This window comes from Ipomoea nil, unplaced genomic scaffold (genome assembly GCF_001879475.1).
Source record: "Ipomoea nil cultivar Tokyo-kokei standard unplaced genomic scaffold, Asagao_1.1 scaffold2845, whole genome shotgun sequence".
Taxonomy (NCBI): domain Eukaryota; kingdom Viridiplantae; phylum Streptophyta; class Magnoliopsida; order Solanales; family Convolvulaceae; genus Ipomoea; species Ipomoea nil.
The window spans coordinates 6,374,244-6,398,229 of record NW_017619273.1 but is presented as its reverse complement, the minus strand read 5'-3'; the positions used below and the strand labels follow the sequence as shown (position 1 = coordinate 6,398,229).

At 33.5% G+C, this 23,986-nt stretch overlaps 3 protein-coding genes, 1 long non-coding RNA gene and 1 other non-coding gene across 7 annotated transcripts; 4 read left to right on the top strand and 1 right to left on the bottom strand.

Annotated features, from left to right (window-relative positions):
- The first annotated feature begins 1,558 nt into the window (after positions 1–1,558).
- Positions 1,559–7,906, top strand: LOC109160275 (eukaryotic translation initiation factor 4B2-like). The gene is made up of 3 exons (XM_019308571.1): positions 1,559–2,754; positions 4,724–5,194; positions 7,346–7,906. Exons 1-3 carry the CDS (start codon positions 1,604–1,606, stop codon positions 7,368–7,370), a joined length of 1,647 nt encoding a protein of 548 aa, XP_019164116.1. The 5' UTR covers positions 1,559–1,603; the 3' UTR covers positions 7,371–7,906.
- On the top strand, positions 2,763–3,060 carry LOC109160276. The gene is made up of 2 exons (XR_002050728.1): positions 2,763–2,837; positions 2,895–3,060. It is a non-coding gene; the product is annotated as an uncharacterized LOC109160276 (long non-coding RNA).
- A 220-nt stretch (positions 7,907–8,126) lies between the features above and the next one.
- Positions 8,127–8,199, bottom strand: TRNAR-ACG. Its single transcript has one exon. It is a non-coding gene; the product is annotated as a tRNA-Arg (tRNA).
- Positions 8,200–10,242: 2,043 nt separating this feature from the next.
- On the top strand, positions 10,243–14,615 carry LOC109159744 (GDSL esterase/lipase At3g26430-like). The gene is made up of 4 exons (XM_019307857.1): positions 10,243–10,491; positions 11,059–11,441; positions 13,321–13,591; positions 14,087–14,615. Exons 1-4 carry the CDS (start codon positions 10,257–10,259, stop codon positions 14,344–14,346), a joined length of 1,149 nt encoding a protein of 382 aa, XP_019163402.1. The 5' UTR covers positions 10,243–10,256; the 3' UTR covers positions 14,347–14,615.
- A 6,184-nt stretch (positions 14,616–20,799) lies between these two features.
- LOC109160338 (GDSL esterase/lipase At3g26430-like) lies at positions 20,800–23,417 on the top strand. Of its 3 annotated transcripts, XM_019308666.1 has the most exons (6): positions 20,802–21,107; positions 21,230–21,439; positions 22,334–22,503; positions 22,595–22,865; positions 22,953–23,232; positions 23,270–23,417. In XM_019308666.1, the coding sequence occupies exons 1-5, from the start codon at positions 20,864–20,866 to the stop codon at positions 23,213–23,215; spliced, it is 1,158 nt and encodes a 385-aa protein (XP_019164211.1). In that variant the 5' UTR covers positions 20,802–20,863; the 3' UTR covers positions 23,216–23,232; positions 23,270–23,417. The 3 variants fall into 3 exon arrangements, with proteins under 3 accessions (XP_019164212.1, XP_019164211.1, XP_019164210.1); XM_019308667.1 differs by having other exon boundaries at positions 20,800–21,068; positions 22,953–23,417; XM_019308665.1 differs by having other exon boundaries at positions 22,953–23,417.
- The last annotated feature ends 569 nt before the right edge of the window (positions 23,418–23,986 follow it).

Below are 23,986 nucleotides of genomic sequence, written 5' to 3'. Positions count from 1 at the left end.
ATTGTGTTAATGTTAGCAAGAAAGGCAGGTTACGATGAAATACTCAAGATGGCCGATGGGGAATGGTGGGGAGGATTTGTGGGAAGGCAAATTATGGGGATGTGACCGTGATTGAAGTACTCAGGATGGCCGATGGGGAATGGTGGGGAAGATTTGTGGGAATGCATAATTATGGGGATGCGGCCGTGATTGAAGCCATAGCTATTGTTAAGGCTATGGAACGGGCTTGAGGGAAGGGTGTTAGAAATGTTGAAATACAATCGGACACTAAGAATGTGGTGAAGTGGATCAATGAGCGTGCTTCACTAAGGGGTGAAATCCGGGGTGTACTTGAGGAGGCTGCTAGTTGGATGGACAGAGAGCGGAAGATTTCAATCTGCACAATATACTGCGAGCAAAACAAGGAGTGGAAGATTTTGATCTGCGCAATATACCGCGAGCAAAACAGGGTGGCGGATGCTCTTGCTTCCTTGGACACTCAACAACAAGCCACTTTAGCTGATTTGGATACTTGCCCTCCTTGTTGTGAAGAGAGTACTGTTACTGATATTGTGCGGGTAATGAGTACCCGTAGAGCGAGGGAGAGTGGCTGGTTTTCCCTCGGAGTCTCCCATCCTGTATTGATCTAAAAAATGTTATTGTGTATTAATGTTAATATGTTATTGATGTTGCTGATGTTTTTTTTGATTCTTGACCTTTTTTTTTTTTTATCCAAGGTGTTAGGCGCCCTAGCGAGTTTCGTAACACTGATTAACATTGCACTTTTCGTCATTTTATTAATTTTTTTTCTCACTTTTCGTCATTAAGTTATACTAACGTTGCTAATTTCATCCATAATATTTTGTTAGTAAAGAGACTAAAAGTGCAAAACCAATAATAATTTAGGGTAAAAGAGTGAGCATCTGAGCATTATCACCAATTAGGATGAATTCTACAATTATTGTATAATTTAGAGACAAAAATTGCAATTAAAAAAAATAAGAGTGAATTTCATTTTTGGTCCTACTGTTATAGGGGCGTTTCCAATTTTAGTCCACCTTAATTTTTTTTGCCACTTTATAACCACTATTATTGAATGTGTTCCACTTTTAGTCCCACCGTTAGTATTTCCATCAAGAGGCCGTTTAATTTAGGGATATTTTGACCTTTCTTCTCATCCAAGACTATGTTTGACTAAAGAAATGAGAACATTAAACCTAAAATCTAAGAAACCTCGCCGGACCATGTTGGAACGAACGAAACAATGTAGCTTTGGCTTCCCATTCTCGTTGTTCGAAGAGCCATCTTTGAATATCGGAGGAGGAGGATGAAGCGCCTGGATTAAAAGAGAAGAGACAAACATAAAAAGACCAAAATACCCTTTGATTATACGGCCTCTTGACGAAAATATTAACGGTGGACTAAAAGTGGAACACATTCAATAACAGTGGTTGTAAAGTGGCAAAAAAATTTAAAGTGGACTGAAATTAAAAACGCCCCTGTAACAGTAGGACCAAAAATGGAATTCACTCAAAAAAATAATAATAATTAACACCTTTTATATATAAGTGTTCGTTTTAAAAGACAGTTTCTCATTTCTCGTTTTAGATCTTGATCTTCGGAAATGTCGAAATCTCCGTGGGGGAACATCGGCGACTGGGCTGCTGAAGCCGAGCGAGAGGAAGCGGAGGAGCGCGAGCGAGCTGCACAACATGCCGCCGCCGCTGCCAATAAGCCAGCCGCCGCGGCAGCCGCTGCAGGGGACTCTCAGAACTACCCAAGCCTTAAGGAGGCTGCCAGCACCAAGCAGAAGAAGAAGACGAAGATGAGCTTGCAGCAGTTCACGATGCAGAGCTCGTATGGCTCAGGCCATGGCTACGGCTCCACTAGCCGCTTGACGACGGAAGAGATGCTCCGGCTCCCTACGGGTCCCAAAGAGCGGTCCGCCGAGGAAATGCAACAAGGACGTCTGGGCGGAGGGTTCTCTAACTATGGGGCCAGGTCCATGGGCCCTCCACCGGGTCGGATCCGCGATCGAGACATCGATGGCGAGGCTTCCTGGGGCGGCGATCGGAGGCAATACGGGGGATTCGAGAATGAACAACGGAAGGGCCCACAATCTAGGGCTCCAGATTTCGATCAACCCTCGAGAGCTGACGAGGTTGATAACTGGGCTTCAGCGAAGAAACCCTTACCATCGTACAATTCTGCTCCTACTCAAGCTCCTGCTCGTTCAAAGTATGGTGCACTCGGAGGCGGCGGTGGAGCATCTAGGGCTGACGGGGATGACAACTGGGGCGCTTCGAAGAAACCCGTTTCTTCACCGCCCGCCAGATCTTCGACTTTTGGCTCGGGAATGAGAGACTCGAGGCCTGAACCCGATCGCTGGTCGCGGGATGGAGTTCAGAGATTGGTTTTGGAATCGCCCAAGAACGAACAGGGAGGTGACAATGTGAAGGTGAACAAGCCTAACCCATTTGGGGCAGCAAGGCCTCGGGAGGAGGTGCTGGCGGAGAAAGGTTTAGACTGGAAAAAGATGGATATGGAGAGCGAGGTGAGTAGACCAACGAGTGCGCAGTCTAGTAGGCCTGGAAGCTCACAGTCTGGCCGATCTGAAGGATTGCAGGGTATGGTAGAGGAGGTGGTGACTCCGGTGAGGGCAAAACCAAAGGTGAATCCTTTCGGTGATGCCAAGCCAAGGGAGGTATTGCTCGAGGAGAAGGGCATAGATTGGAGGAAGATTGATTTGGTCTCAGAGCATCAATGCAATGAAAGGTTTGTATTTTCCTTTTCCATCTTGAGATTTAGAATTGTTTGGCTTTATGAAGATGATGCTGATAAATCTATGCATAGTATTAGTGCTGTTTATTTATTTATTTTATATAGAGGAAAGGGCCTGAGAGGTAGCAGTGTAGTGAAACGAAGTTAGTGATCATCGTATTAGCTCTTGCCTGGTTTTGTGTGTCTTGATTTTGTGTATTGTATCTATTTCATGACTGGGATTGAGAACATAGTTGAGTTGAGCTAGTGCTTTATAGAAGCTATGAAAGAGGATATGTCACAAAGAAGGCATTTTAATTTTGTCTCAACTAAAATTATCAACTTAGCTTTGCATAACTTAAAGCATCTCCAACCCATTTTACACCAAAACACCGAAAATCTCCACCAAATATCACATCAAAAGGAATTTTCATACCAAATTTTATTCATCTGCAACCCATTACACCAAAACCCCAAATGTTGTTCTACACTAAAATAATTTGGTTTCTCAAATTTTAAGACTTCATTAGTTCGAATTTAATTAGTTTAATATAAAATATAATTTGTGATGTAAATAATATTTTTTTTAGTAACATTATGTTATTGTTATGCTTGATGTATTTTAATTTTTAATTAATATATATTTAATATTAGTCTTGTTTCAATCGTCTCAATGGGATCTTTAAAATGATATAATTTATTTTTAATAATACATTTTAAATTTAAGTATTTAACAAAATAAAAAAATACATATAAAACAAATAAATGATACAATTGAAATTATATAAATAAGCAAGGGCAGAAAAGTAAAATTGCATCTCCTCTCACATTTGCTGTGCGTGAACATGATGGATGTCTTTAATATGTCTTGTGAACTGATAGGTGAGGTTTGCCTGATGAATGTTTGTCGTTGTCTGCATAATGCTTTGTCCTTTTATGTGCTTAACTGTTGACTAATTTATGCATATGGGTCTCAACTAACTGTTTGGATATTTAGTTTGACTTGCTCAAATGGTTTGGATGAAATCATCCTTATAATTCTAGGTATTAAATTCTTTGGTTTATAGATCTGTTTCATTGATTGTGTCTTTTATATAGGCCAACTGATTTTATTGTCTTAAGAACAAATATAAAGAGTAAAGTGGGAAAGAAGCATGTATATTACTATCCCCCAACTTTGGATAAAATACTTAATGATAATAAGGCAACAATGAAATACATACACTTCCTTTCTAGAGTAATGCATATCACATGTAATAATAAAAGATTAATAATTCGCTAAATACAGCTTTACTATATTTTTTGGAATTACAGTAGAATCATGCTACTTGCATTTTGGTTCAGGAGTGTATTTGGCTGTGTAATTGTCATGGGGATGACTGTGCTATATTTGTGTCATAGGCCATGAATAGAATGAAAGTAATTTTCCTAGTGTTGTTCTTTTCTATTATCCAGTAAGGGAAGTGGAACTGTGTATGCAGTTGTATATGTAGTGAAGCAAGAATTAGAGGTATTCTTGTCTGGTTTTTAATCGTTCATTCTTCTCCAATGATAACTACAATTCAGAGTAATATGAAATTATATCTACTTCAACAGAAATGCATCAATAGACAATAGGTTGTATGAAGGGTTTTTTTTTTTTTTTTTTTTTTTTTTTTTTTTTTTTTTTTTTTTTTTTTTTTTAAATTTATTTGTGCCTGTATTTTTATCTTATACAAATTAGGCCTTAGTTATATTCAACATACAATATCACACCAGTTAGATGAGTTCTGTCTTCTGCCAAATGAGACATGATACTTGTTTTTCAAATGCATTTGCATATTTGTATAACCAATTGCTATTTGCTTGTATGAGCATTGGTGTATTATAAGTTCATTATATGATTTAACTATCAAAGTTCATCTCATGAGAATAAAGATAAAAGAAGAAAATGAATAAAATATCTCTATATCTAGATGTGTTTAATTGGAGTAAAATATTTCAGACCAGAGTCAGAAGAGGAGAAGAAATTGAAAGAAGAAATAGAGAGCTTGAAAAAGGAGGCACTGCAGAGCTCTGGTGAAGACCAGGCTCGCTTGCATCATCTGATAAATGAAAAAGAAAAGGACTTGAATGTGCTGGTCCAAGACTTGGACAAAATTCATCTTAGTGAGAAAGGCATGGAAAGGCCAGGCTCAGGGTCAGGCAGAGTTTCTGGCTTTTCTGAGAGATCCCCTTCTCAGCGAGGAGGCCAAGGATCTTTTGATGAACGCAGAACTGATGATTTTGTGGAGAGGCCTAAGCTGTATGGTACACAAGATGCATTGTCAAGGCCATTTGACGATAGAAGAGCCTTCCAAGCTGGTAGAACAGGTGAGGATAGAAGAGCCTACCAGGGTGGTAGGCACGATGACAGACGATCTTTTCGAGGTGGTAGAGAGAGAGGAGGATTTTTTAGCGACAGGGACATGGAGAGGTACTTCTCTCTCTCTCTCTCACACACACACACACCCACACCCACACACACCAATATGCACACACCGAAACACATGCGTTGTTAGAGAAAACTAGAATGACCTAAACATGTGATAGATGGAGATGACAAAATTTTATGAAATTTTTTGTAAGTAGTCAATATGATTGTAAAACTAGTCAAGATATAATGACCAAAATGATCCAATAATCAACAAATTTTATGCATCAGGATTGAGATATATTTTACGCTATGACATTAGCTTTAGTGGAGAAAAAGAGTGAAACTACATTATTGATGCACTTAATATTATATACGGAGTAGCTCTTTTTTAAAAAAATAAAATAAAATTATTTTCTACATGCTTGAGATACACTTCAAATTTTTAGTCCCATGTACATGTGATATGTGTTTGAATGGAGTATATGTATTTAATTAATAACTCTAATACACTCTTTTTTAAAAAAAAATTGATTAACATCTTAAATGTTTAATTGCCAAGATTTTGAGGTTTTTTTTTGGTTTGAAAATAATATAGTACCTCCTATATTTTGTAAAATAACAATGACACTAAGAAGTGTTACTATGATTTATGATAACACACAAATTATGGCTGGCTTTGTAGTGGAACTACTTGTGTGTGTGTAAATGTCAGTCTTCCAAAAAGTGGAATAAGAAAGTGGATCATTTTTTGAAAAATGGGTGAAGAATTTTGATTTTAGTTCCAGTTGTGGTCCACATCCTATGTGGATATGCTTTTTCTTTGTTCAACCTAGGGGCATCTCTGGGACTGTTCTGTCCTTTTATTTTGAAGGACAAATGGGGATAAGGAGGGGGGACTACAAAATATTATCCTCTGTACTTCAGAATCTAGCAAGTTGATCTTGGTACATATAGAAAACTATGCATTCTTGAAGGTTTTTTTTTTTTTTTTTTTTTTTTTTTTTTTAAATTCTTAGTAATTCCACTTGATACTTCAGAGTAGGATGAATGAGTTGCTTTGAGGAGGCAAGCAGTTGAACTTTGGACTTAGTAACTACAGAGAACAATACATTCTGAAAGCTGTCTTTATTTTAAGTATTGGTAATCCTTATTTGAAGGCACCGCCAGGGGATTTAACCCCTTTATATAGCAGTGCCCTGTTGTGTATGTTTAACATATCTACAAAGCTTAACAAAGATATAATCACAGGAAGATACTCTCCTTCACATCACCAAAAAGAAAAAAAAAAACAATGCAAAATAGTTTTGTATAGGTGCCCTAGGCGGCTGCTATTATTTTCTAAAATTTTGTTTGTATGTGTTATGGTTAGAGTATTACGGAGTATATTTTAGAGTATTATGTGCTATGTTTTGAATTTGTGGGAGGAATACTTACTAGAAGTCGAAACAACCAAGACGCCGCCATATGCAATTTTTTATTTTTATTTTTTAAAAAGGAACTAAGTTTATTTTTAGTTGTGCATGTAGGCGCCAGGCGCCCATCAAATGCCTGATGGGCACCTAGCAATGTTTACAACATTGCAAATATCAGTTTTGCCACTATTTTTCTTTCTACGTTAAAAACTGATGAAGTTTACTACATTTTCTTAAGAGGATATTTGCTAACAGATTTCCCAAATGCCTTTTGCATATTAAAATGTCTTTTGCAACCTATTACCTATTGCCATGAATTTTCATAGTGGAGCTGGACTTCTTTATATTATCACAGCTGTGTGGACCATACTATCAAATAATGTACATTCAGTACACAAATAATGTACTTTTAATATATTAAAAATGTACATTGTATTCAGGGAAATTACATTATTTGAGTACTGAAAGTACATTATTTTGTATAATGAACATTCGGTACACGAATAATGTATTTTTAGTATATTAAAAATGTACTTTTTGTTATGGTCCACGCAACACTGTTTTGCCTGCCTTTGGGCACATGGCTATGTTTCCAACTTAGGGACAGCCGGATGGGCCATATCTCACATTTTGTATTTTATTCTTTCTGTACGAGAATTGCACCAGAACGTCTAGAAGTGGTATCCATCGTAATCATTTATGTATAACGGGGAAGTGTCATTTATTTATCTCTAAACTGTTGTTGATTTGAGTGAAGTTCTTACAAACCATTAATTTATTTTATCATATCGTTTGGCAGGTCAAGATCCGGTAACAGATGGTGAATCTCAGCTGCACTGGTTTCTCTAATATCTGACAAAGTTGGTGAATTTCTGCTGCAGTGGTTTCTCTAATATCTGACAAAGTAGTACAGAATAATTTTTACCACCTCTCGCTATTTATCCTAATTTTACTGCAAGGATTGAAGCTAGAATGGCTGAACACTGGCACACCTTTGCCTTCGCGGTGATTATGACACATCTTGAAGCCGCCTTGAATCCCGATTTTGCACCCTTTCGCTTCTGTCTTAGAGGCGAAGAATGGTTTTGCTTATTGGTCAGAAACACTGATGTAACAACACCGTATCTGCTCTTGCGGTCTTCTTTTTGGGTTTTACGTATACGTAGTTCCATATTCTATTCTTTCCGAGTAGTTTACGTTGGAAATTTGGTTGTGTTTCGGTCTTAGATTAAAATGCTGCATTGTACGGTAAGACATTCTTGAAATGCTTTGTCTATCTATGGCTAATGAAATCATCTGTATATATTTTATATATATCTAGTGGTGTCCCACTGCTTGATTTGGAGAATTTCGTTTAAAACTTGCTTTGTATTGTTTGGTACTCCTAATTTTGGTAAAAATATACTAATCAAAGATCAGAGAAAATTATTATTACTAATGAAAGACCATAGAAAATAGTATATAGAATGAAATATCGGAGAAGTAAAAATAATATGACAATGAGATTGAAGAAAATTACAAATAATAATAGAGAAGTAGTAGTGTAAAATAATGGAGAGTGGAAACCAAAAATAGTGAACCGACTCCACTGGGGATCGAACCCAGAATCTCTGGTTTCGTAGACCAGCGCCTTATCCATTGGGCCATGGAGTCAATTTGTTAATAAGCTTAACTGTAAATATAAAATAATAATATTTAATTTCTCAACAATGACATTTTCCATTTAGGGTGGTCCGTTTGAAAATCCGAAAAATAATTTTTGAGAGTCATTTTTTAGATTTTCATGTGTTAGAGTATTCAAAAAAGTAATTTAATAAAAAAATATTTATTATGGTCAATAGAAAAGGGATTAAATTTGACAAAAAAAAATGTCTTTCTAAATTTTTAATTGGAAGACATTTTTCAAATTCGTTATTTTTCATGTTTATCTTCTCTAGTTTCCATATTATTGTTATTACCACGACCATAATCACCATTACCATCACCATCACTACCATCATGACCACCACACCACCACCACTAGACCACTACACTACCATCACCACCACCATCACTTTATTATTATTATTATTATTATTATTATTATTATTATTTAGCAAATAATATGTCCATTTTTAGAAAAAAAAAAACAAAAAAAAATGCAATTTCTTAAATTTAAATTTGACAAAAAAAAAAACAGTTAATTTTATGACCTTAATCCAAACATTAAAATATTAAATTATTTTTTGAAAAATGAGCCTTTTTCTACAAATTATTTTTTTGAAATTTTTTTTTTTTTCATGTTTTGAAACCGACCTTAATCATAGATATCAATTCTGTCAAATTAAAAATCATCAAATTTAATTCAAAATGTACAAAATATTTTTTTTTTTTAATTTTATCAAACTGTATAGTATTTCAAGTAATAAAGATATTTTGAAAATTTTGGATAGAATTTGATCCAACTGTGATTTTGGATATACATGTGCAGGTATCAGAATAGGTAAAGTTAATTTTAGTTTTGGTGTCTTAATTATTACATTTGTTCACTTTTCAATTTTTAAATTGAAATCTACTAAATTTGGTCTTTTGATTATTTAAAAAACTATTTATGTTTGATAATGTTCCTAAAATAAGCTTGTAGCTTAAAATAATCTAGTGGCTTTCTAATTTTTTTTTTATATCTTTATTATTTTAAAGAAATGACATCATTTACCCACCGATTAAAATTATTTTCTCTCTCCTTTATTTTGACAAATCATTTAGATTTAATTTTCGAATATGGTATTATTTTCTGATTTAGTTTTAATTAATAATTTGGCCTAATTTTATATTTTAACTCCATTGGCTTTTTCATTACCAATTTCATCATTTTGTTGAAATTTGAGAATAAAAGATAAATTATTATCTTATTAAAATATTTAAAATAGAAAAGAATTTTATGGTCCGTTTAGAAACACGAAAAATGATTCCTATATAGACTTTTCTATGTTTGATTATTCAAAAAACAAAAGTTAAAGTAAAATATCTATGAAAAAATACTCCATTTGAAAGAAAATGTCTTACAGCCAGAAGATATTTGCTGTATTCTTTATTTTTTCGTCTCCCTCTTACCGCTCAATCTCTCATATATCTTCAATCTTGTTTCCAAATTATTACTCTGTATTATTATTAAACACCACAACACCACAACCATTTATTTATTTATTTATTTATTATTATTATTAGTGTTGTTGTTGTTATTATTATAAATAATATATGTTTATTTTTAAGAAAATGAACCAAACGAAAAATACAATTTGTTAATTATCAACTAAAAAGGAAAAAGATCGTTTTCAAGTCTTTAGCCTAGCATAAAAAAAAAAATTAAAACATTTTTAAAAAAATAAGTCATTAAACACAAAGAACTAATAACGCCAGGCTTAAACCCACAAACTTTTAAATGAAAGTCCAACACAGGTACCATTAAATCACATAGTCTTGATATGTGGTTAAGGGAAAAAAATACGGAATAGTAATTAAAGAAATTTGATCAATTGAGAAATAAAATTTACCTTTTTAGTCATAAAATTTTACCAAAAAAAGGAAACAAAAATTATAATCGAATGATGAAATTAAACACACGCTAAAAAGTAAAAATCATCTCTTATAATGCATTATTACTGCTTGGCACTTCTTTCTATATATATTGCTATCCATTCTCTTGCTAATCTTACCCCACCTTCCCTTTCATGGATTCTCAATACCTTCTTGCCCTGCTTCTGCTACTCCCAATCTCCATCTGCATTGCGAAGAATCCGCCGCCGCCGTGCGATTTCCCCGCCATATTCAACTTCGGCGATTCAAACTCCGACACCGGCGGCTTGTCGGCGGCCTTTGGTCAGGCGGGGCCGCCGCATGGAGAGACGTACTTCCATCACCCTGCCGGACGTTACTGCGACGGCCGTTTGAAGATTGATTTCATCGGTAAATGCAGAGTTCATTAATTTTTCCGATTTGAGGGTTAAATTTTTGCTTCATTTTTCAGCATTATTGATTACGGATCCCGCCGACACTCAACTCTCTTGTCTGCTTATATACTTTAAATAGAAAGTTTTGACACACTCTGATTGAATCAAAACGAACAAGTTTATCATAAAATCTTTTTTTTTTTGCTTCCTTTAATAAACTTGAGTTTTATTCCAGAAAGTGCAATTAACATTTATGGATAAAATGTCTTGACATTTATTGCACCCACATTTATATTACTTTGTTCCCAAATAATAAGGATATTGATGGAAAAAAAGTTAAAAAGCTAGAAGCTTATTTTGAAACGCTGCATTTTAAAATAAACTTTTATTTTAAGATATAAGTTTATTTGGAGAACATTATCAAAGCTTATTAGTAGCTTAAAATAAACTATAAGCTCATAAATAAGCTAAACTCTTATTTAAATATATAAGTTTATTTGGAGAACATTATCAAACATAGTTTATAGCTTATTAGTAGTTTAAAATAAACTATAAGCTCTCTAAATGTATGCTAAATATTCAGCGGAGAGGTTAGGATTGCCACATCTGAGCGCCTTTCTGGATGCTCTGGGATCCAACTTCACGCACGGAGCCAATTTCGCCACCGCCGGATCAACCGTGAGGCCTCAGAACACCACCCTCCACCAAGGCGGTTTCAGCCCTTTCTCCTTAAACGTCCAGTTTTACCAGTTCAGCGACTTCCACCGCAGGTCTCAGATTATTCACGGCGGCGGCGCCGCTGTGTTCCGACGACTGATGCCCAGTGCCGACCATTTCTCCAAAGCTCTGTACACCTTCGACATCGGCCAGAATGATTTGACCGCCGGCTACTTCCTTAACATGTCCACCGCCCAAGTTAGAGCTTATGTTCCTGATGTCTTGGATCAGTTTAAGACTGTCGTTAAGGTACTTATCCATTGATCACCAAACTCTTTTACTTCAGTTATATACATACAGCAAGTTTCCATTGATGATAGAATGCATGCCCGGTTGAGAGCATATAATAAAAGAGAAAATGATACTTTTTTTTTTACCATGAATTACATATATTAGTGTTTTTTTGGTCTGAATTATTCATATCCACATTAATCCCTTCATTATTTTAAAAGTAACATTTTCTCCACATTTTTATTAAATTGACATTTTTACTCTTAAAATAAATATTTTATTTATTTTAAAGAAAATTATTATTTGGTCCCTAAATTATTTTGTAATTGTTAATTTAGTTCTTAATTTTTAATTTGGTCAAATTAACCCTCCTATTATTTTAGATTTCGTCAATTAAATGTCCTTGCCATTGTTTTGGTAACTAACAGTTAATTGACGGAATAATGACTATGGGACATAATTGATAAAATTTAAAATAATTGAATAATTAATTCAATCAAATTAAAAATTAGGGACTAAATTGACATTTGTAAAATAATTGAGGGACCAAAACAATGATTTTCTCTTTATTTTTCTTCTCCACAAATTATTGCAAATGGTGTGATTGATGTCTGTTCTTTTTCATTTGTGGTCCTCTTTACATATAAGCACTACTTTGTTGGAGAACAAAAATAAATGAAATATTTTTTTTTTAAGAGTAAAAATGTCTATTTAACATAAAATAGAGAAAATGTCACTTTAAAAATAATAGAAGGGCTAATGTGAATACATGAATAATTTAGAGAAAAAACACTAGCATATAATTCAAGAAGAAACCGCCATTTTTTTTATATAAACATACTAGTATTTTTTATGTGCGATGCGCAAAAAATAGGTGCCCAATATTAATACATTATATTAAAATTTTAAATTTATTTAGATTTTAGATATTTAAATTATTCTAAACAATAATAATAATAATGTAAATCATTTTTATAAATTTGATATTTGTATTTTATGTAATAATTAACATATAACTCAAATATATAATGTGTATATATTATTATTAATGAAGAAGATAAGAAAATATATGGTGGATACATGTGCATGGTAACAATAGTGGAAAAGATAACGGTAGGGGTATGTTTATCCAAAATATTTTAATGTACAACCTTTATAGCATAATGTACAAAAAAAAACTTAACGGAAAAAGCGGACATAAATGAGTTAATACCCAAAATCGTCCTCGACTATAGTGGTTTTTCTCATTTTCGTCCTAAACGACTTTGGTAACCTAATATCGTCCCAGACTTTTGTGTTTCGCTCCATTTAGTCCTCCATTTTTTATTCGGTCAAATTGATGTTAAATAAAGGGACAATTCAGTAATGTCAATATTGATCTCTCTTTACTTTCAACTTGTGAAGTGCGAAATTCATCTTTCTTGTACGAATTACACCCAGAATTACTCCCGGACCTGCAAATCAAATTTTATATTTGCAGTTTTATGAGTAATTCTGGGAGTAATTCGTAAAAAAAAAAAAAAGGATTTCGCAGTTCACATGTCTATAAGTAAAGAGATGCCAATATTAAAATTACTGAATTGTCTATTTATTTAACATCAAATGGACAGAATAACAAATGAAGGACTAAATTGAGCAAAAACACAAACGTATGGGACTAAATTGAGCGAAACACAAAAGTCTGGGACGATATTAGGCCACCAAAGTCGTTTAGGACGAAATTGAGAAAAACCACTATAGTCGAGGACGATTTTGGGTATTAACTCGGACATATATTAAGGGTATAACTTTCATTCACACTTATTATGTTTTTAGATATGTGTAATTCAACTATCACATTAAATTTTTAGTTGGAATGAAGCACATGTTTCAATTTGTTATGTGTTTAAAAATGCAGTATATATATGGACAAGGGGGTAGATATTTCTGGATACACAATACTGGTCCCGTCGGGTGCCTGCCGTACGTGATGGACCGGCTGGCGGTAACGGCGGCGCAGGTCGATAAGGCTGGATGCGCCGCTCCGTTCAACGAGGTGGCGCAGTATTTCAACGGTGGGTTAAAGCAGGCGGTGCAGCAGCTCCGGCAGGATCTCCCACAAGCTGCTCTCACTTACGTTGATGTTTATTCAGCCATGTATGATCTCATCTCTCGACCCAAACAACACGGTAAATAAATACTATACTTACTCTTTTTATTTATTTTTGGAAAAATTACAATTTTAGTCAATCGTTATACCGTGCACCAGGGCGCACATTGTACTTTGCGCCCCGCGCTTCTCAAAATGACGCCGTTTTGTTAAGTTATTAAAAAAAATCACCTATTTCGAATACACATAAACTCATAACAGAATACATATAATCTAACATAATACATAATACACATAAACTCATAACACAATAGATATAAACTTTTAATTGAATACACATAATGAGTTTGGTTAACATAATACACATAAACTCTTAACTGAATACACATAAACTCATAACACAATACACATAAAATTTTAACTGAATACACATAATGAAATTTGATCTGTTCGGATGGACGGAGTGATGTCAACATGAAATGCGCGCGTTTTATGCCTGGGCGCACATTGCTCCATATAAATTGCCAATTTTAGTGGTAAGTCTCATTTTTGTGGTTTGTGTTTTTAATTGCAGGGTTTGTGCATCCACTACAGGCCTGCTGTGGACATGGGGGGAAGTATAACTACAATATGCATATTGGATGTGGAGGGAAAATTATGGTGAATGGCACAGAAGTGTTGGTGGGAAAAGCATGCAGAGATCCATCGGTTAGGATCAATTGGGATGGGGTACACTATACAGAGGCCGCTAACAAATGGGTTTTCGATAAAATCGTCGACGGCTCCTACTCCGACCCTCCGGTCCCCCTAAGAATGGCATGCCATAGGTTTTAGGCCGGCCGGCGTGTTGCCGGAACTTCAACTGAAGCAATCTCAGAAGTTTTTGAGAATGAATTGAAGCTGTGTTTTAGGATTTTGGTTATGGGCTTTCAATTTCAAGAGTTGGCCAAAGTCTTTGATGCGCTAGGACTAGGAAATAGGAAGGAACAAAATTGCTAAATTGTGATTGACCTTTGATTTCTTGGTATTCTTATTTGATGGATAAGAAATTGTTGGAAAAATAGTATTAAAATGGTATTTTAAGTGGTTATTTTGTGTTACAATTATTAGTGGGGTTCACTTTCGATTTTGGTCGAATGAAAGTGGATCCGAATTTTTCGATATATATATATATATATATATATATATATATTGTACGCTCAAAACGGATAATGGGTGAATGAGAAATTGAGTCTCAAAATAGACCCATTAAGTTGGAAAAATAAAGGGAAAAGGTTGGGAGTAGCTTTTGTCCAAATTAGTTTGGGAAGTGGATTTGCACCACTATTTATACAAGAGTATTTCTAAAGCATATTGAATTGTACAATATAGAGGAAAGAGTGTTTCGTTCGACTCGTACTAACACACTCTTCTTCATCTCCTTTCTTCTCGGGTTTGGGATTATGCTCTAAGCATCGAATCCTTGTTCTATATATATTGTTATATATAGTTGTTGGTTGGAATTGTAATCTGGAGGATTATAAATTCCATTGTGGTTGATATATATATATATATATATATATATATATATATATATATATATATATATATATATATATATATATATATATATATATATATATATATATATAGAGGAGACAAGTGAGAGCGCATACAATTCGTCCACGTGTCCAGATCTAAGGGATAAGAAACACTAATTTTTATTAAAAAAAAAATGCGGTAGCATTTTCTTAAATAATTGAATATCGAAGTGCAAGTAAAATGTATTACAAGTGTAAGTAGCAGTTTCATATAGTGCACCTCAGTGCATGTAAAATGTATTACAAGTGCAGGTAAAATGTATTACATGTGCAAGTAAAATTTACACTGAGCATCAAAACTAAGTGCACTTAACGTATAACTAGATGCACCTATAGTTATAAGTAGTTGCACCTATGTGCATGAATGTTAACAAGGTTAAATTACATGCACTTGTAAGTGATTTTACCTGGACTTTTTACTTGCAAAGGTACACCAGCCACTTGCTCTTATAACACATTTATATGCACCAAAGTTCGAGTTATTTACGAAAATACCACCGCGACGTTTTTTTAAAATTACATCTGATTTGTTGATCTGGACACGTGAACGACGCTGAGTGGTTCTTATTTCTCTCCTGGACGGTCGTTCGAATGAGAGCGTGACCCTATATATATATATATATATATATATATATATATATATATATATATATATATATATATATATATATATATATATATATATATATATATATATATATATATATATATCTACAATTTTAATAAGAGCCAATAATGTTAGGCCCTTAACTGGAACAAAAAAATGTCGGTCCTATTGTTTCTTAAAATGAATGGTTCATATTATACTATTGTTTCTTAAAATGAATGGTTCATATTATTTTTATTTTAGTATTTTTTATTGATTTTCCTTATTTACTCTCTATTATATTATTTTCTTCCCTTAAATAACCTAAATTCCGTTAGCATAAACTTTAGTAACGGAATATTCCGTTAAGTATCTATTATTTTAACTTATACATTAATTTCTATAAGAAAAGTCTTAGTTTCGAACCACATCCCAATTAGAGTTGGCATAATTGTTAAACATATATACTACGGATATGTTAAAATATATTTAAAATATAAAATATATATAATATAAAATTTGACATAAACTTTGTTCAAATAATTAGTCTGACTAAATATATAACATTCAAAGTTAAGCATCAAAGATTATAAATCAAGAAATTTAAAAATCATTTGATCAGAAAAAAACTTAATATTCTTTTGATTATTTAGATCAGAAAAAAAGTTAATATTTCAATTATACTTTTGCATTAATATTTTTTGTATGTATTTTTTTTAAAAAAATCAATGATTGCATTATTGTTGATGAAAAGTATATACGCCACTTTATTACTCTTATTAAACTAAATAAAGTAGTAGCTACAACAAAAAATAATACATATTTAATTTAGAATTAGATGTCTATAATGCATTTATTTAAAAAAAATTATTCATTATAAAAAATTTAAAAATAGATATAATTTCATTAGTTATATTATCTTTATTTTCTACAATTCAAAGATTCATTACTTTCAAATTTATCAATTTATTATATTCACTGCATTGTCCATTATCTTCTTTTTACATTATCTTGTAATTAAATATCAAAGTTATAATACAAAATACATTATATATACTTATTTACCAATTAAGTCTTTTATACAAATATAATAAATATTAATATTTTGTTCAATACTTTCACATGATAACCTACATACACATCTCACAATGCATGAAACATGTAGGGTAAAACTACCACTACCAAATATCGATTAGAAAATTCAATAAATATTATCTTGCATTTATATATTTTGAATTACCGATTTAAATAAACAAATTCAATATTTATTTACATATGCATGAACATCTCCGATATAATATTGCATTGATATACTTTGAAATACTTATTTAAAAATAATCATTGGGCATTATCCCATTCGCGCAAAGCGCGTAAAAAAACTAGTATATATATATATATGAGTGTATATTATAGGTTATTTCGATCGGTTGTGAATTTACGAGGGAAAAGAGCTAAAAACAATGTTGATTGGAAGGAAATTGAGATATATATCAAAATTAGAGTATTAATATTTTTTTACAATTTTATTAGTAGTGTTTTTATTGTTTAACTTATTAATATATATACATAAAAACTCATATTTTGTAGTGTCCTCGGCAACCGGGTTATGTGGAGTGTAGGTATTATGTATTGAGATACATTTTTGAGATATACACTCTATATTATGAATTTGATAAAACGGTATGTAAAATTTATTAAAACTAAATACTTTTAAATTATACTTTATTAATGTTAAAACTAATTATTTGATTATTTAAATTTTTGTAGGCATTTGCGTCAAAGTCTTACTCAAAAGAGCAAATTGATGAGATTCTTGAGGTTTGGGCCAAATATTTTAGTGAAGATATGTTTATGAATTTGATATTCAAGTGTTGATGTTTGAATGTTGTGAGTACTTTAATTGAAGTGTTGAATGTATGAACTTTAATTTTAGTTAATTGGTTGAAGTGTTGAATGTATGAGTTAGTTTTGTTGAAGTTACTTTGAATTAGTTTTGTTGGAAGTTTTTTAGTAATTCAAGTTAGTTGAATGTGTATTGTGTTGAGAGCATAAAAATTGTAAAGTGGAAGTGGCAGGTGTTGGTAGTGTGATTTTTGTACACGAAAAAAAATTAGAAATTTAATCAAATAATTAAAAAATAATAATAATTACTCCGGACGCAGATTGTATTTAAAAACATATATAATTATTATATTCGTCCAGGTTTTATGAAATCCAAACGCATATAGTATTTAAAAAAAAAAAACGAAACAACTTCATATGCATATAGTTACTATTGTTGGAAAAATTAGCTTAAAATGGCATATTAAGTGGTTATTTTGTGGTACAATTATCTGTGGAGTCCACTTCCGATTTGGGTCGGGTCAAAGTGGATTCGGATTCTTCGTAGTAAGACGAAGAGATTGATATATTGTACGCTCAAAACGGATAATGGGTGAATGAGATATTGATTATCAAAGTAGACCCATTTAAGTTGGGAAATGAAGGGAAAATGTAGGACTTTGTCCCACATTGGTTTGGAAACAAGATTTGCCCCCCTTATATACATGAGCTCTTTTCAAACTTGTAGAATTGTATAGCATAGAGGCTCTCTCTCGCGCGCGCGCGCGGGGGGGGGGGGGGGGGGGGGGGGGGGGGTGCAAATCAAAATCCAACTAGAGGACATCAAAAAGGCTTGAAATCAAGCCCGAGCTCGCGTGGGCTGGCCTTGCGGGCTAAGTTATGCCTAACTTCGGTATCATTTTCCATCTGGTATGGTCACTTGGTTCGGCCAGAACCGAACCGAGAGCACCTACTCTCGTGTGTAGCACGAGAGGTTGTGGTGCACCGAGAGCACAACTCTCGTGCATCTGTGACCACGAGAGATGTACTCTCGTGTTGACTGGTCCGTGTGCTCTCGTGTGAACCTGCAACCCTGTAACGGTCTGAAACCAGAAAGTGCAGAAGATTAAACTCATCTGTTACGGAATTAATACTGTTTAATTCCAATTTTTAAATTCTGAGTTTAATCCTACTTAGTGGTGACCGTTACAGGTGTTACACAATTGGTTTTAACACCAATTTAATGGTCATGTTGAATGCTATCACTCCAACATCCCTATATAAAGAGAGGTAGAAGCAGTAGCATTTTACACAGTGAGAAACAAAAGGAATTCCAGTAGCTTTTCATCTCAAAACTCTGCCTCTACTCTCTTCTTTTAGCCAACCAGTGTTCCAGCTTTGCTTTGTTTGCCGGGTTCCTTGTTTAGGTGCTTAAACAAGGAATCGTAGCACGTTTTATCCTGGGAAACCTAGGCTACAACGCTCCTAGCACTTGTGGGAGGTAGCAAATAAGGTTTTAAGGAAAAGAACTTCGTGTTCGAACTCGTGCTAAACCTTTACCCAAACACTCAACCTTTTCCTTCCCAATTTTCTGTTTTCCCATATAATATTAATCTTTCCGTATGATTATTATTATTTTGGGATTTTACAACCATATTACCCAACAACTATGCGTCCGAGCAACTTCGGATGCGAATTGCACATTTCCTCGGACGCATATAACTGATTCTGTGCCAAAATTTTGGTGAATTTACCATTTTAACATTTTGACCGAAGTCAAAAAGCTAAAAAACCGTTTAATAACTCAGCGGTTTGAAGTAGCGATTTGCTCCAAACCGTTGAAATTCCAAACACTTCATTTAGCTGCGTTTGGAGTTGACGTTTTGAAAAAGGATAAAACACCCTTCAAAACAAAAAAAAAAAAAAAAAACACCCTCCATCATATAAAAAAAATTAATACTGTTAAGAAGTTGGTTGAGGCTCTTTAATAAAGATGCATCAGACTTCTCAACTCTTGCCCATCCGATGTGGGATAGACAAGAGGTAAAACGGAAGGGCATTGATCTCCCTTATAAGGTTGCTCAACGTTTTTTTTTTTTTTTTTTTTTTTTTTTTTTTTTTTTTTTTTTTTTTTCTTTTTAAACTTTCGATGTGAAGATCAGAATGATTCCACATCTTTTTTTTTAAAATTATTACTAGTATTTTTACCGGTGTGTTGTACGGAATATATTTGTTATAATATTTTAAGAATATTTAGATCGAATATTATTATTATTATTATTATTATTATTATTATTATTATTATTATTATTATTATTATTATTAAACATTTTGGTCATTTAAATGTTAACCGCTAATCTAAACAGTTAATTTTACTAAACATCTTTTTATAAATCACTGATACAATATACTATTCGTTAACCGCTAGTACAATTAGCTAATCGCTGCATTCAAAAAAAAAAAAAAGCTAATCGCTGATTGCCAAACAAGCTCTATACAATCCCAATTTCCATTTTACTGTACCCGTTCAATAGGGATGGGTAGGTGAGTGCATAGGTAAGTAATATATGTAATAGATAAGTGAAATAGAATGATAATGGTAATTATAAATGAAATTATTTGTGCTTTTCTATTTGGAAAATTAATAATTTTTTTAAAAAGCCTTTATTACTATAATATGTGTAATAGATAATGATAATGGTAATTATAAATAAAATTATTTGTGTTTTTCTGTTTGGAAAATTAATGAAAAAGTATGTTTTTCAAATTCCTTTACTAAGTTGGGAGAATGGAAAATTATTTTCCAAATAAAGGACAATTTTTTATTGAAAGACTGTGAACATAATTTTCAATTTCATTGTATAATTTTAAATTTTATTTAAATAGAAAATTTAAATGCGGTTAACCATTATACCTCTCTGTCTCATTTTATATGCCATATTTACTATTTGGTCAAATCAATTCTTTCTTTTTTATTTATTTTTTAAAATATTTTTTATTTATTTTTAAATTTAATTTTTTGTGTTTTTTTTGAAAGGTAAAAAACTGAACTATATTAAAAGCTTTGAAATGGAATAAGGGAGAACAGTGTCTCAAAACATAGCGTACTTAATATAAATATACTATATTAAATTTTTTATTTTTAATTTTTAATAGTACTTTTATTATAAATTTTAAATATATATATTTTATATAGTAATATTAAACTTAATATTATGAAAAATTAAATTAAAAATTTTAGTGTATTAATTAATCCAGGCACATAAAACGGGACTGATGATGTTGTCATCAATTTTAAAAATTTTTAGTAGGTACAAAATGTCAAAAGCATAAAATAATGGATACTGTCAGAGAACTTTAATCAATGGATTCTTGCAAATATGAAGCTCTTGTCTTGCTACTCTCAATAGCATTACTACTCCCATTCAAAACAGTTGTTTGTTCCAGTAGCTGCACTTTTCCGGCCATTTTCAACTTCGGCGACTCCAACTCCGACACCGGCGGTCTCTCTGCGGCGTTTGGCCAGGCTCCTCCGCCCAATGGGGAAACATTTTTTGGTGCCCCCGCCGGCCGTTTTTGCGACGGCCGCCTCATTGTTGATTTCATCGGTAAAAACAGAAAAAAAAAAAAAGCTCTAACCGATCTAGTAGTTTCTTGATGTTTACTGGGCTAAACTGGTTCTTGAATCTTGATATATTATTCAATTGCTTTTATTTATTTGTTTTTGCAGCTGAAAGCTTGCGGTTAAATCGCCTACATGCGTTTCTTGATTCTGTGGGTTCTAATTTTAGCCATGGGGCAAATTTTGCGACTGCTGGATCGACTATCAGGCCTCAGAACACGACCATTTCACAGAGTGGGTATAGTCCAATCTCATTGGATGTTCAGTCTGTTCAATTCTCAGACTTCAAGAGAAGATCTCAGGAATTCAAGCAATCTGGTAAGATTGTTGATTGGTATCTCTCAACTTTGTTGAGGTGATACTTGAGAAATGAAACTTGACATAATAAAATTTGAAATTTTGATTCTACAGTGTAGTTCTGCAGAACCTTTTAGCTTATATTTGGCAAATTTTGTTAAAAATAGAGGTAATTAATCATAGAAAAATGCTAATGCCTTCCTGTCCTAGTGCCAAGATGGAGGATGGTGCCAAAGTGTACAGATCCTTATGCACACCGGCATTTGGCTTTGTTTATGAGCCATTGAACCACTGTGATTTACATTCTCTCAAATATTGTGTCGGGCCGTGGTGTAGGGCCCATAGGGTTGGGGATTCAACCTTTTGGGAGAATGAGGAAGATGGAGGATGGTGGTGGGGCAACCCCTATCATGTTGGTCAACTGTTGACTTGATAATCATAAAGTTACAAGTTCGACTCATAGGGGTGGCCTATTGGCCTTCTTGGTTTGAGTGGTCAACTATGAGCAACCTAGACTCGTTTATCTCTTTGTGGTCCTTTGCTAACTAGGACCACAAGACGAGTTTACCCAATACATACCTTCGGGTAGTGGCTGTGGATTTCCCTCGTCATTCGAAAAGAAAAGATGGAGGATGGTGGTGTTTTTAGAGCTTTTTTGCTGAGTTTGGTGTTATAAGATGGTATTTGAGGGTATTTAGTTCTTGTTAATTCAGAGTTGTTGCAATTGGTCTTTGATAGTTCATAAAGTGATTATAATTGCATTGTTATATTCATTGGCTTGAAAGCTTGTAATAGCATTATTGCACTCTTCAATCACAAGTACATAATATGATGGTACTACAAAATAATTCAAGAATTGAAGTATGTTAAGGTTTGATGTTCTAATGTGTAGAATGATGTTTGTGTGAATATCAGAGAGTATATTCCAGAATTTGTTGCCAAAGGAGGATGACTTTTCTGGAGCATTATACACCTTCGATATTGGGCAGAATGATCTCACAGCTGGCTACAAACTCAACATGTCAACCGAACAAGTCAAGGCATATGTTCCTGATCTTGTAGCTCAATTCTCCAATGCAATCAAGGTAAGAACTCGGGTACAAGTAAAGAAGTAATCAATTCTTGAAATTCTCGATGTTTTTTACTTTTCTAAGTGTAAGAATTCATCTTGAACAGAATGTGTATGCGCGGGGAGGAAGGGCGTTTTGGATACACAACACAGGCCCCGCGGGTTGCCTACCATATGTTATGGACCGGTTTCTTGTCCCAGCAGCTCAAATCGACAAGTTTGGATGTGCCACCCCGTTCAACGAAGTTGCAAAGTACTTCAATCTAAGGCTAAAACAAGCCGTGATAAAGCTCAGGAAAGAACTTCCGTCTGCTGCAATCACATACGTAGACGTTTACTCTGTCAAGTACTCCCTCATCACTCGTGCAACGAAGCTAGGTAGAAAATTTTTCACCTTACAAACTGGCAAATTAAACTAACTCGCGCATAACTCCTGGAACTCACGAGTTTGGTAATGAATGGCAGGGTTTGAGAACCCGTTCTTGGCTTGTTGTGGGCACGGTGGGAAGTATAACTATAACAGGTCAATCAAATGCGGAAGCAAGAAGATTGTGAAGGGGAAAGAGATAGTGATCGCGAAGTCTTGCAAAGATCCATCGGCTCGGGTTAGTTGGGACGGGACTCACTTCACCGAAGCAGCTAACAAATGGGTATTTAATGAGATCTTGAATGGTTCGTTTTCAGACCCTCCATTGCCTTTGCATTTGGCTTGTAACAGGATGGAATAACTACTAGTTCTACCATATATATATGTGTTCTTTGATTTACCAAAGGTTTAGAATTGAGTAGAAGTGTTTATAATTTGAAGTGCAAGTTAGAGATGGTTTGTTTAGGCAAGTGTAAGTTCATTCTCTCAATTACATATTTACATGTCATTGCATGTGTGATGTGTCTCTTAATTATTCACCAAGACAGCTATTTTCATCTCTTGGGTAGTGAAAGTGTTAGATGGAAACTCAAATAAGCTTGAAATAGAAAAGGGTAAATTTGTACTTTTACCCTCGCCTTCTTCCTTGTTATGGCTTAAAGGCTGAACCTTGGGTGGCTGTTTTCTCTCTTCTTTGTTTTTCGCACTTTCTATACCACAATAGTGCATTTTTCTTGATTTTTAGAACAGTAAAAAATTGAAAAGCAACCACAATAAGTCATTTTTCTTATTTTATCCTTATTAGTTCTTCAGGTAGTGTCTATGATTTTAAATTCTCTATTATTAGAACAAGTAAAGAATTGAGCAACCACAATAACTTTTCATCATTTAACATCATTTTTTCTTGATTTTTAGAACAGTAAAGAATTGAGCAACCACAATAACGTCTTTTAAATATGAAAAGAACTTATTTTTTTCCTATTTTATCCTTATAGTTATAAAATGACGTTATCTACCCCTCTCATTTAAAATTTTATCTCTTTCATCTCTCTCTTTTCTTCATTCTTCCTTTTGTAAGATTTTTCTATTATCTCCATTTTAAATAATAATAATAATAATAATAATATTAAAG